Here is a 12,075-nt window from a genome sequence, read left to right on the forward strand (position 1 = left end):
ATTTAGGGAGTTATTCTTATATTTTTCCTAACAATTTTATTTTTTTAAATTTTTATTTATTTCCTTATTTTTTTATTATGTTAGTATTGTATGGTGTTTATTTTTTAAAAGATTTTATTTATTTGAGAGCGAGAACGTGCGTGCAGTGCACGTGAGTGCGGAGGAGGGGCAGACAGAGAGGGAGAAGCAGACTCCCTGCTGAGCGGGGAGCCCAACATGGGGCTCGATCCCAGGACCCTGAGATCATGACCTGAGCCAATGGCAGCCACTTAACCAACTGAGCCACCCAGGCACCCCTTTTCCTGACAATTTTAAATCGTGATAGAAGGCAATTATTTCAAAGTCAAAATAAATCCCTGGTTTCTATCAAATTAAGAACAAAATAGCTCCCACACGTTCAATGAGGCACCCTGCTTTGGTGAACACAAAAAGCTCTGGGGTGCCAGGCTGGCTCAGTCGGTGGAGCGTGTGACTCGATCTCGGGGTCATGAGTTCAAGCCCCATGTTGGGTGTAGAGACTATTTAAGAATAAAATCTATTAAAAAAAAAAAGCTCTAAGGGCATTTAAAAAAGTGTTAAACCACAAAGTCTGCTCTGTTTCAAAAGCACTGCGCGTGACTGGCAAAGGCCTCGAGGTAGCAGGGACTCTCTTGGAGGCTGTGCTGATATGGAGAAGCACAAGTCTAGGAGCTTCACAGGTCCATTCTGGCACCCTTCACACGTCACCGCTTCCACCGCGGCCAGACGAATCTCTTCCTTCTCAGAATGCCTCGAAGGAGTCCTGTCCCTTGACCTGTATTTTTCACTTTTACATAAAAATTATGCAAACTTTTAACTTGCCCTTTGATGAAGACATTCCTCTTCTCTTTGAACTCTGGTCAGAGCTCTCTTCTTGACTAGGCGTGTGGGGACCAGGGCTTTCAGCAGAAGTGACTCCGTCCCCCACTAACCTGAACAAACACTACCGTGGTTTCTAAGCAGCTCAAGGTGGGGGCCCTCAGATGACAACCCCCGTCCCCTTAAAATGCCTGCCCAAGAGAGCTCAAGGCTGCCAGAACAATTTGCCATTTGCTGAGTCAACACCCGATAGGCTCCTGACCCCCCTTTTCAGAGCATTTATTAAGAAAAGCATAATTATAAATCCTTCCTTTAAGATGTACATGCATCGCCTACAATAGGAAATGTCTTTGTAAAGGACCTGGGAGCCGTCCTGTGGAATATCGCCGTTGGAAGAGACAGGTGCCCTGTCTCCCAGGCTCTGGGGTATAGGGCCCTGCACGCCCCAAGCACCAGTCAGCAAACCTGGACGGCCCGCTCACAACGACCAAGCCCCCTACCTGCTTTTTCGGAATTTTCTACTTCCCTGACTTTGCTGGACCCCTGCTCGTTCACCCTTCCTACTCCCCCATTTTTCGGCTCAAGTACCCCCGCTGCACGAATCAGAACTGAGGTCAGCTCTCTCCCCCAACACGGTAGCTACTGAATAAAGCTGGTCCTTGCCACCTGTAAGTAGCATCTGGCTTTGCCTCTCTAGGACGCCTTTTAGGCTGCAGGTGATTAGAAAGAACCCATTCCCAGGCAGGGTGCGCTGCAGCTGGGGTGTAATGATGAAAGATGGGCCCTGACCTCCAGCGGCTCCCACCTCCAAACAGGTGCACTGAAGCCCATTAGGCACACCTCACAGGGTCTCCCCCAAGCCCAGTAGAACAGCTCCATTCCCCAACCCCAGGAAATCCCAGTTGCTCCTGTGACCCCCGCTTCCCTTCCCCAAACACAATTTATAAGACACGGTGATAGGAGGGTGCCGCGCGTTCATCTGGAAGATCCCCAGGCTTCCAACCTCGTCCCCTCGGATTTGCGGCGGCCTCTTCACCACCTCCTTTGCTAGGTGCAGCACCGTGTCCGTCTGCAGGGTGCTGAGCGCACAGATCAGGTCGACAAGGGTCAGCTGGGATGCGCTTGCTGCTGGGACAATCTGCCAAGTGGAAAAATAGCTCCCTTAAAGCTCACAGAGAGAAAACAAAAATAAGAATGATGCAGTATTCTATAATAGCTGCCCCAGGGAGAACGAGCTTTAACTTTTTAAAGTAAATATTTAAACAAAAACTGGGTAAAGGACTCTACTGGTGGGGATAAAGAGAAGGCTGAGCGTTCAATCACAGGAGCGTAATCAGCATCTGACATACATTAGGAATAACGGGTAGGTGATGATGGGGCAGTGACAGTGGGATGTTCAAGCTCAGAAAGCAAAAGTAATCTCTATACCCATCGTGGGACTCAAACTCACATCTCTGAGATCAAGAGTTAGATGGTCTACTGCCCGAGCCAGCCAGGTGCCCCTCAGAAAGCATTTTAGAAACAGACACACTTAATTTGAAGGAAGCAGGCTGGCACTGAAAGACAGCCCTGGAAGTACGAGGACAGTAAAAGAAAAACCAGATCAACTAGGTTCTTGGTAGTTAGCCTTGGCAGGAAAGCCCTGGTGTGGGAAGTCCATGTTTGATGATGGAAGTCTGCATAATGTGACTGCATGCACTTGGAAGGATCGGGTTTACCACCAGGGAAGACCCCGCAGTGCTAATAAGCACGGTGGCCTGGACCACCAAGCTCTTGTGCCTCCTCGGGGAACAGGACCCTGTGTTGGGCACTGAGACAGTGTCCAGGGGTGGGAAAGACCCTCTGAGGAGGTATGAGATAGGAACCCAGAGGGTCAAGAGAGAACAAAGTGTTGGTTTTGCAGAAATAAACCAAGTCCCTGGAAGACTTAGTGATGGACCAATCAGTGGATAAAGAACGGATGAGATGTGAACTGAAGTTATCTTTGGGAATAGGCATGGAGGATTTAAACCGGTTTTACATTTTTGTAGGTATTATTTTTATAAATTAAAAAGCCTGTGGAACCTGACGTGTCAATGCAGGTTCATGACTGGAACAAACACACCCCTTGGCGGGGGGGTGATTGTGGGGGAGGCCGTGCACACATGGGGCAGGGAGCATTCAGGAAATCTCTGTATTTTCCCCTCAGTCTTGCTGTGAACCTAAGACTGCTCTTAAAAAAAATAAAGTCTTTAAAATAATAGTTTAAAGAAGAGCTATAAGATGGGACTACAACCAGGGAAGGACCCACAGGGGTTCTCCCAGGGAGGATAACGTGCCGTTCCTCGAGCGGGGTGGCAGGTTCACGGTGGTTTCTCTATTCTGTGGAACATACACGCTACACATGTTCTTGAATGTGAGCTATTAGATATTACATTTAAAAGGTTAACCTAGGTGTTCATTACACAGAGATCCGAGAACAAGCCAGGGGAGAGCCCCCCCGAACAAGCCTAGTGGGAGACGCAGCTTTTAAAACACTGAAACCACTTCAGCAGTTTCCCGTGCCGGCCTCCGATGTCACCTCTGATTACATGTGACTCTGGTATTTCTGGCAGAGTAAGTTCAAGTATAACTCTCATTTTTAGACTCTACCTTCATCTTACTGAGACGCTTAGCCTTCTTTCTGCCCCACACTGCTGCCACTGCGGCGGTCAGCTGAACTCCCAGATGCGCCGTCAAGGGGTTCAGGAAGTCTAAAATCTTCTGTCGTATGGTCTAGAACGCGGCAAAGAGAAGAGTTACGGCAGAGTGGTATTGGCGCTATCATCTATAATACATTCCTGAACACATTTATTTTTGGTGGGATAATACAAGACAAAAGAAATAATAAAACCACAGAGGAAGTTCTCTCACTTTGGTGGTTTTAAAGTAAACGGAAGAGGATCCCTTCATGGCTCCAAGGAGATCGACGGGTCTCTTGTGAGTCTCCTCCCTTCTCAGAACATTCCAGAGAAGGGCCATGGTGTTAACAATTCGAGGCAACTCTTCCAGAATGGCATTCTTGGCATTTTTCAAATTGGTAGGATCGCCTACAGCGGTGGTCTAAAATTGAAAATGAGCGTGAGACTTGGCCGTGTGGGTGGCACCGGCTCCCTCCCCACGAGGCCAGGGCGCGGCTGGGGTGGGAGTCTGGGCCCTATGCTTCCTGTGGTTTCTTTCTGGGCACCTGGGATTCTGAGACTCCACATCAGACTCAGTCATTCAGCCAAAGCATTAGCCGCATTCGAAAATTTAATCCCCAATAGGGCACAGCAACTGACAGCTAAAATGGCTTCAGACTGCAGATTTCACAAACACCATGAAGTCATTGTAAAAAATATGTGCAAAAAAGATAACATTTTGTCCCATTTGGTTACTCATAAAACAACGGCCAAGGGGAAGGCGCCCTGGGGAGGGCCAGAACAAAACTACATTTGCATTACTTTTGCATATTTGTGCACGCATATTTGCATATGCACTTACATTATTTGAAAGCATACATTTGCATACATATCTACGTTCCTTACACATGCACTTTTCTTATCTGAACTGGTCATAATCCAATGAAGACAAAACAATATATGAAATGTGCCTCAAACTCAGGGGAAAAAAAAAACCCCCAAACTTACCTTTTTGTTTTGGTTGGGTTGTTCCAAAAGACAAAAATGACTAATGGTTGTCAGACCTTCCAAAAGAGTGAGTGGGTAATCCGGAGAAATGTTTTCCCTCTTGGAGGTTATGCTTTGGTGAAGAAATGAGAAACTCGTTTTGAGAATTTTTACGAATGAGCCTGTCAGGTTTTTAATCCTACCTATAAATGCAGACACCAGAGAGCTAGTACTATCTTCAATAAACTGGGACCTTTATAATAAAATCTTGTTATAATAATGAGGGGCATTTTTTGTGCTATTTTACATTCATTCAGTCACTTTGGAAAAAATGTTTTCAGATGTTTTAGAATTTCTGTGAAGGTGATGCATGTTTTTATTTCTGTTTTGCAAAAGTCATGGCGAGTGGTTGCAAGTTCAGCTAGCCTGGGTGTCTGTGTGGAATCAAAAATGAAGGACATGAGCATTTCGTTCCTGGCTACCCCCTCTTGACAATGCTAAACTGGCTTCTGATTAGGCTGAAATTATCCTCCACCTGGCTTCTAGGGCACATCAGCCATTCATCACAAACACTGGCCTCAAAGTAGTGATAACGTATCAAACGGTTTGCCATACCTGATAGAGAACTTCACAGATTCGCTCTCATACTGCTTGACCAGCTCATCCAAATTTTTGCAAATCTGGACAATGAAAGGGGTCACTGTCCAGCCCAGGGACTTTCCAAAGTACGGTAAGGAATGCGTGACCAAGCTCACCCAGGCCGGGTGCATGCCGTAGCCGTAGGCCGGCTGCAGCCCCCGCACCACGGCGGCCACCAGCAGCCCCTGGGAGGTGAGAGGGTGGGGCTGCACGTACTGCATGGCGCTGATGGCCTGCTGGAAGTTCAGGGCTCTCCGCCACTCCCGGGACAGTTCCGGCTGATTTTCGGCCTCCTCTTGGACCTGGCCCAGGTGATGTTCCAAGACAATGAGCACCTGCAGGAGCTTCAGCAACTCGATCTGCAGGGGGTGCTCACTCCAGATTTGATCCTGGCCCAGGTTGATGAGACTCTCCTCAAAGAGGCTCTCCTCCTGCGGGGCCCGGCCTCGCTCGGCCGTGGCCAGTCCATAGCGCTTCTGGCTCGTGTACATGGACGCGGACAGCGAAAGCAGGACAAACTCCTGAACTTTGCACCTCTGCAGCAAGCTGTGAATGAACTCCACGTTCTTCCCCTCGGCAGACTTGGCCACGGAGACCAGCTGCATCATTATTCTAATCAAAACCTCCACGCTCTTGACCTGCACGTCCCGGTTGCCAAGGACATCTCGGTGGGAGACCTTCAGGTAACAAGGGTAATAGCTGCGCAGGAAACTGAGGCACAGGTAGGTGAGAAGCTCGATCAGCAGAGAGTGGGGACACACGCTGGGAGACTGGGTCTGGAGTTTTCCATAGAAACTCTGGCCAACGAGGGCCTCCTGGTGACGAGCGAGGAGGTTGGAGATGAGGTTGAGGTGTGCGGTGGAGCTGGTGTCCATGCTGGTCCTGGACACTGCCTCGATAAACTCCTTGGGGTTGGTTTTGAGCACGGCCTCTAACACTGAGAAGGCATAGAGAACTCGCCGGGAGTCGTAGGGCTGCAGGTAGAGCAGAATGTGCTTGAACAAGGCCTCGATGGTCTCTTGCCTCTCTCGCTGCTGCTTTAGCAGCCGGGATGTGCTGAGGGCCTGCAGCTCCAAGTCGGCCTCCTCGTCACTGGAGAATGACTCCGAAGCCTGGGTCTTGTCCGAGTCCACGCGTGCCAGGCTTAATTTGGCACCGGACTTGAAGCTTTCTGCCTGGAAGGCCGCCAGCAAGGCTGAGCGCTTGGGGTAAACCTTGCTGCCTACGGGGATGGGCGCACAGCAGCTCTCTTCGTTGCTCAGCTCCTGCGGGTCGTGGGAAGGGGAGGAAAAGGAGGACGAGTGCTCGCTGTCCGTGTGGGCAGAGCTCGTGTCTGCAGACTCCGTGTGCTCGCTGCTGTCCAGGGCGCTGCAGGCCGTCCTGTCGGGAAGGTCCATGTAGTAGGGAAGGTCGTCCTCGCTCAGCTCGCTTCCGGGTGGACACTTCTCTGGTTCCTTCTCCACCTCGGCCCAAATGGCCTCACGGTCGACGGTGGTGAACTGGCTCAGCGGCACGCCTTCTTCGGAGCTGCCTTCCTGAAGCTCGGGTGCTCCACATGACTCTTTGAAGGGGGTTTTCTTCCTGTTAAACCAACGATGCAAGTCTTCTGAAAATTACAAAATGACAAATGACTTCAGGACAGAAGGGTTCTATAACGATCTTTATCTTAAAGCCAGACAGAAAGATTGATGTTATTTATTTTTTTAATAAAGATTTTATTCATTTATTTGACAGTGAGAGAGTGAACACAAGCGAAGGGAGTGGGAGAGGGAGAAGCAGGCTTCCCGCTGAGCAGGGAGTCCGATGAGGGGCTCGATCCCAGGACCCTGGGATCATGACCTGAGCTGAAGGCAGACGCTAACAACTGAGCCACCCAGGCGCCCCAGAAAGATCGATGTTAATAAAATTCTCCCATAAAACTAAGACACCAGAGTCTACATTGTATTATGGACAAAAGGCACAGCAAGTAAAAGTGAATAGGTCTTTTAAAATGTTCAGGGAATCAGATAATTTGGTTACATTGTCATAGAAAATACAAGTATCACAACTTTTACGGGGAGGGTGATTAAAAAAAAAAAAGCATTTTATTTTGTTCCTTTCAAGAAATGAGTTTCAAGAAATGTATCCCACGGGAATGCCAGCAGGTTTTCAAAGCTGTAAGGTATTGCTGAACTGTCACGTGTGCAGACAAGCTGGAAAATGAACAAAACATTAAGAGACTGAGAAAACTTGCCGTACATGCATGCCATGGAGGACTGTTTGGGTTTTTAAAAGATACACCTGTATGTACTGATATGGAGCAATGTGCGGGATGTATTAAAAGAAGAAAAATCAAGCTGCAGAATCAAGCTGTATCGAATGAGCTCATTTAGGGGAGAGCATCTATAATACGCGGCTCTGAAAAAATCTGGAAGACTATCCACCAACCATCAATAGTACCTAGCTCTATTAGCGAACACTGCAGGGGACTTTCGTGCGCGTTTTGACCTCTTTATTACTCCAATTGTTAACATAAGCATGTTAGTACTTCTGTAATCAGAAAATATGCCACACTTTAAAATACTCGGGTCTCTTTAAAAAGGAACAGCCAGAAAGCAGTGTTTGGTCCCTACGGCCAAACCTATTTACATATGCAGCTCTCAGCAAATCTATTTCGTGAGCATCAAGCAAGATTAGGAAAGGAGGAAGAATAAGACATTAGAAATCGATGAGCTGCCTAAGGCTCACGGTGGTATTTTCCAAAATAGGTATCTACAATATTATAGAGATAGGGTGGGGGATAAAGCAGAACTCTTCCAGTTGCTTCCAGGGGAAGGACGTGGCAGGGAAAAGACATTTTCTCTTATTTTTTTTTTTTTTAAAGATTTTATTTATTTGACAGAGAGAGAGATAGCGAGAGCAGGAACACAAGCAGGGGGAGTGGGAGAGGGAGAAGCAGGCTTCCCGCCGAGCAGGGAGCCTGATGTGGGACTCGATCCCGGGACCCCGGGATCATGACCTGAGCCGAAGGCAGACGCTTAACGACTGAGCCACCCAGGCGCCCAAGACATTTTCTCTTATTAGGAAGGTAGCAGGAAACATGGGTTAGAGGAAGCAGCAGGAAGTGCCCTGACTTTTAAAACCGGGATGTGTGGCATTAGGACTTTCTTCTTCACACAAGGGAACACTAAAAAATTTAGCTGCCCTAAATGACAGCCAAACTTTGAAGAAGGTGCTTTAGTTTATACTTCTTTGGATTTTACTTTCTTATAACATGGAGTAATAGAATGCCTTCTCTTTGTGAAGGCAGCCAGCTTTCCTTCCTAAAGGAAAACCAGAGGTTCCAGTTTTAGTCAGGGAACTTTGTAAAGAGAAGAAGCATCTCAGAAATGGCTGCTTATGGGGGTGTTACGCTGCTTCTCCCTGTAAGATAAGACTGGTACAAACAGAATATTTACAGCCCAGTGGGCTAAACAAGCTAACTCAAAGCTTGTAAAATCATCACTGAGAAAACAGCAGGAAGTCATAAAACACACCTACTGTGGGAAGTCATGTAGTTCACAAACTGTGCTAGGTACTAATCACCCACATGTAATGCGCTCATCAGGTCTATTTCAGCCTCGTTTTTCTTCTTCCTACCTACATTCTACTAATCTGTGCTAAAGATGCCTCTGGGAGCACCTGGGTGGCTCAGTTGGTTAAGCCTCTGGCTCTTGGTTTCCACTCAGGTCGTGATAGAAAAATGGACAGACAGGAAAGAAGCCACTTACCTTGCTGTTGAAGGTTCATAAAGAAAAGTTATTTTCTAGATAAGTACAATTGACCAGATTGCATGGAAATTTCAACTTCTCGGCCACTCATAGCTGAAGGCAACCTAAACTGCCCCTCGGTCTAAGCAGGGATCTGGAGAGAAGCGCCGGCCTAGCCAGACACGGAACCGCGACTCTTCTAAGTGAAGGCACCGGCCTGGGAGACACTGGGATGGAGGGTCTGTTACTCTTTCCTCCTACCTTAGGTGCATCTGAATTGTTTTCAGTAGCAAAAGAAGAAAAAATCAGCTATTTTTATTGGAACATGGGTTACTAACAATTTCCTTTTTTATTAAAAAAAAAATCTGATTTTTCAGCTAAAACAACCAACCCACTCCCTAGCATTTCTAAGTGCTGGTTCGTCTGCTTACATTTGAAGAGTCCTCACAACTTTACAAAGTACCCTCATACCGCTGGAATCTAGCCAAACCACTGAGCGGGGCTAAGTGCCTTGACTGTCCTGATACGCAGCTGGGGTCCAGGCGGTCACTTGCTCCCTCCCAGGCCCAGAGGCCCCTGGGGACACAGAGCTCCCCCGGCCGCCCTGGGAGGTGTGCTCACCCGCTGAGTTCTCCTGCTTGAGGCAGTGAATGGAGGTCCTCTGGGTTTTGGGCTGGAGCAGGAGAAGGAGCATGGGTTCCAGGATGCGCGCCACATCACCAAGGGAGAGCGCCCGCACCAGCCAGCCCTGGGCTGCCGCGCTGATGGCGCCGTCCGTGCAGGCCAGACTGTCCAGCACGACAAACAGGGATCTGTGGGTGGGAAGGGTACCATAGAGCCAGCGTCTGGTGATCCCGTGCACCAGGATGCCCGTGGGGAGCTTCACCCATGCTGGGCTTAGGAGACCCAAGCAGACAAAGACAAGGGATTTCCACCCTAGAATCACTGGGGGAGCTTTTAAAATCCTGATGCCCAGGCTTCACCCCAAATTGATTAAATTGACTGTGGGGGTGGACCCCCAGCATCAGAATCAGCTGGCATTTCTCTAAGGCCGTGTGTCTGGCCCCAGACACATGGAAACAAGGAAGGGAATTTTTTTTTTTTAAAGTGCAACAGATTATACTGCAATAAAATTCACATTCACACGGTCGATGACACTCAAGTGTCCACACTCAGGGTAGCCACTGCCCTGATAAAGACCCAGACCACCTCCATTTCCCTACAAAGGTTCCCTCACGAGGCATGTCCTCAAAGCTGCTCAGGTGATTCTGATGTATTGGGCTTCCTCCCACCAGGACGAAAATAAGAAAATTCCTACTACGTATTCACATGAGTCTGGCCTAAAGTCACTCAGGGGATCATGGGAATCGTTTGCTGTGCATCCAGAAAATGGGGTCATGCTATCAATTTTACACATCTCCCCTCCCGGCCCCAACACACTGCCCAGGAACCTCGGCAAAGTGTCCTATGCATGAAGGGTCATGTACCCACGAGGACCATCTTACCTATCAAAGGAGCGGTTGTGAGATGTCACACGACTGCCCTGTGTCTCTCTGGTCAGGTGCCAGATGACGGAAAACCTGAACAGAGCTTCCAGTCTTGTCCCCTTGATGAGGAAATAAACGGGAGTGAGGCATCTACTTCCCTCACAGCACACTGTTTGCAGTCACAGCAAACCCGACTTTAGTGACAAACAAGAGCTCAGCAGAATGACAGCAACATCAGCAGCGGTGCTGGGCTCTTGGTGTGCCTGGGGTCCCACTTGGCCAGTGGGAAGGAAGACCTGCATCCTCTTTTCCTTGCTCACTTGAACACAGTAAAGCATATTTTCAAGACTCCACATTAGCCCATGTCCAGGGTCACACCTGGGCCTGTGGTCGAAGATCGCAAGATCACACACCTTGGACGTGCCAGGCCCAAGTGGCTCAGAGAGCAAGGACACAACTTGACTGCAAAGGATGGCCAGGGTGACGCATTCTCTACGACTGCCTCCTTCACCAGTGGCTCTAGGATCCCTGCAAGCACTCAGTGTCCTGCAAACATCATGGGAGTTGGGGGAGATTTCCCTGGTGAGTCTTAATATGGACACAACCCATGTTTTTGGGACTCTAAAGGGGATGGCCAGTGCTTCTGAAGGCCTCCCAATCCTGAGATTCTGTGACACCTCTGCTTATTGATCAGGATGTCCCCTGAGCCCCAGAAGGGTGGAGTACATGTGAGCCTACGCCGGGCACATACAGGGATGGGTGGCCTGGCAGTCGGGATCTCTGCAGGACAGAGATGACAGGCTGCAAAGACTTACCTTGTCAGGGTCCAGGAGGGCATGGCAGATGATATCTTCACAGATGTTGGCCGTTGGGGCCAGGCAGTGCAGCCGGTAGAACAACTCTACACAGGTGATGTGATGCTCCCGGGTCTCCTTGTTCAGCTGACTCCAAAGCACACGAGCCACCCTCTGGGCAGAAGGGAGACTGTGTGAACACAGGCAGCACCCACACTTCTTCCTTGTGCCAGTCCAATCCCAGCCCCAAGGAACTGGATCCTCAATATACAAAGAAGTACCACCAACAAACAAAATGAAGCAAACCAAACCAAACCCCACCAGGCGATGTTATAGGTTAAACTTGGAGGTGTCTCTATACCCAATGTAGGGCTCGAACTCATGATCCTGGGATCAGGAGTCACATGCTCTACTGAGTCAGCCAGGCACCCCAAGACTACTCTTTTTGTTTTTTCAGTAAGCTCTATGGCCATGTGGGGCTTGAACTCATGACCCTGGGATCAGGCATGGTGTGCTCTATCCGATGAGCCAGCCAGGTGCTCCCTGAAACTTGGAAGTCTGAACTTGCAGCTAAGCACACTGCAGCTCTTGCCCAGACAGTAACATTACTTTCAGAGAGGAAATCAACTGGAAGCAAGAACCTACTGGCTGGCAAATCCTTTCGACAAGCACACTTGACCCAGCCTCACTGTGTGCTGGCACCGGGGGCGCAGAGCCGTGGGCTCCGGGAACTGTGGAGCATTTGCACTGGTCGCCAAGCTCGACGCAGACACGCTGACAGCACCTTACCACCCAGGGTTGGCAGACATCCGTCACCACGCGGTACTGACCAAGAATCGTGGCTTTCAGCTTTAATGCCACAAACCTGTCTGTTCCCATCTCTGTGCACAGTGCCACAGCAGATGCCCAGCTCACTTTCAGGACACAAATCCCATCCCAAATCAAGTCCTCCATCTCCTCAGCC

The 12,075-nt window shown here is 49.0% G+C and overlaps 1 protein-coding gene across 8 annotated transcripts in view; it reads right to left on the minus strand.

Moving 5' to 3' along the window:
• DOP1B (DOP1 leucine zipper like protein B) overlaps window positions 1–12,075 on the minus strand; it is a 107,087-nt gene that overhangs the window by 26,949 nt on the left and 68,063 nt on the right. For all 8 annotated transcript variants that reach the window (XR_013448990.1, XR_013449008.1, XM_078075104.1 and 5 more), the window contains 8 exons: window positions 11,133–11,285; window positions 10,336–10,436; window positions 9,452–9,642; window positions 5,079–6,708; window positions 4,485–4,596; window positions 3,730–3,918; window positions 3,469–3,591; window positions 1,841–1,975 (listed from right to left, as the gene is read on the minus strand). Coding sequence is in view for 6 of the 8 variants with exons in the window: in XM_078075104.1 (XP_077931230.1) it covers window positions 1,841–1,975; window positions 3,469–3,591; window positions 3,730–3,918; window positions 4,485–4,596; window positions 5,079–6,708; window positions 9,452–9,642; window positions 10,336–10,436; window positions 11,133–11,285 (2,634 nt within the window). In the remaining 2 variants the exon portion in view is untranslated. The remainder of the gene's footprint in view (window positions 1–1,840; window positions 1,976–3,468; window positions 3,592–3,729; window positions 3,919–4,484; window positions 4,597–5,078; window positions 6,709–9,451; window positions 9,643–10,335; window positions 10,437–11,132; window positions 11,286–12,075) is intronic.

Source organism: Halichoerus grypus, chromosome 1, assembly GCF_964656455.1.
Source record: "Halichoerus grypus chromosome 1, mHalGry1.hap1.1, whole genome shotgun sequence".
NCBI classification, from domain to species: domain Eukaryota; kingdom Metazoa; phylum Chordata; class Mammalia; order Carnivora; family Phocidae; genus Halichoerus; species Halichoerus grypus.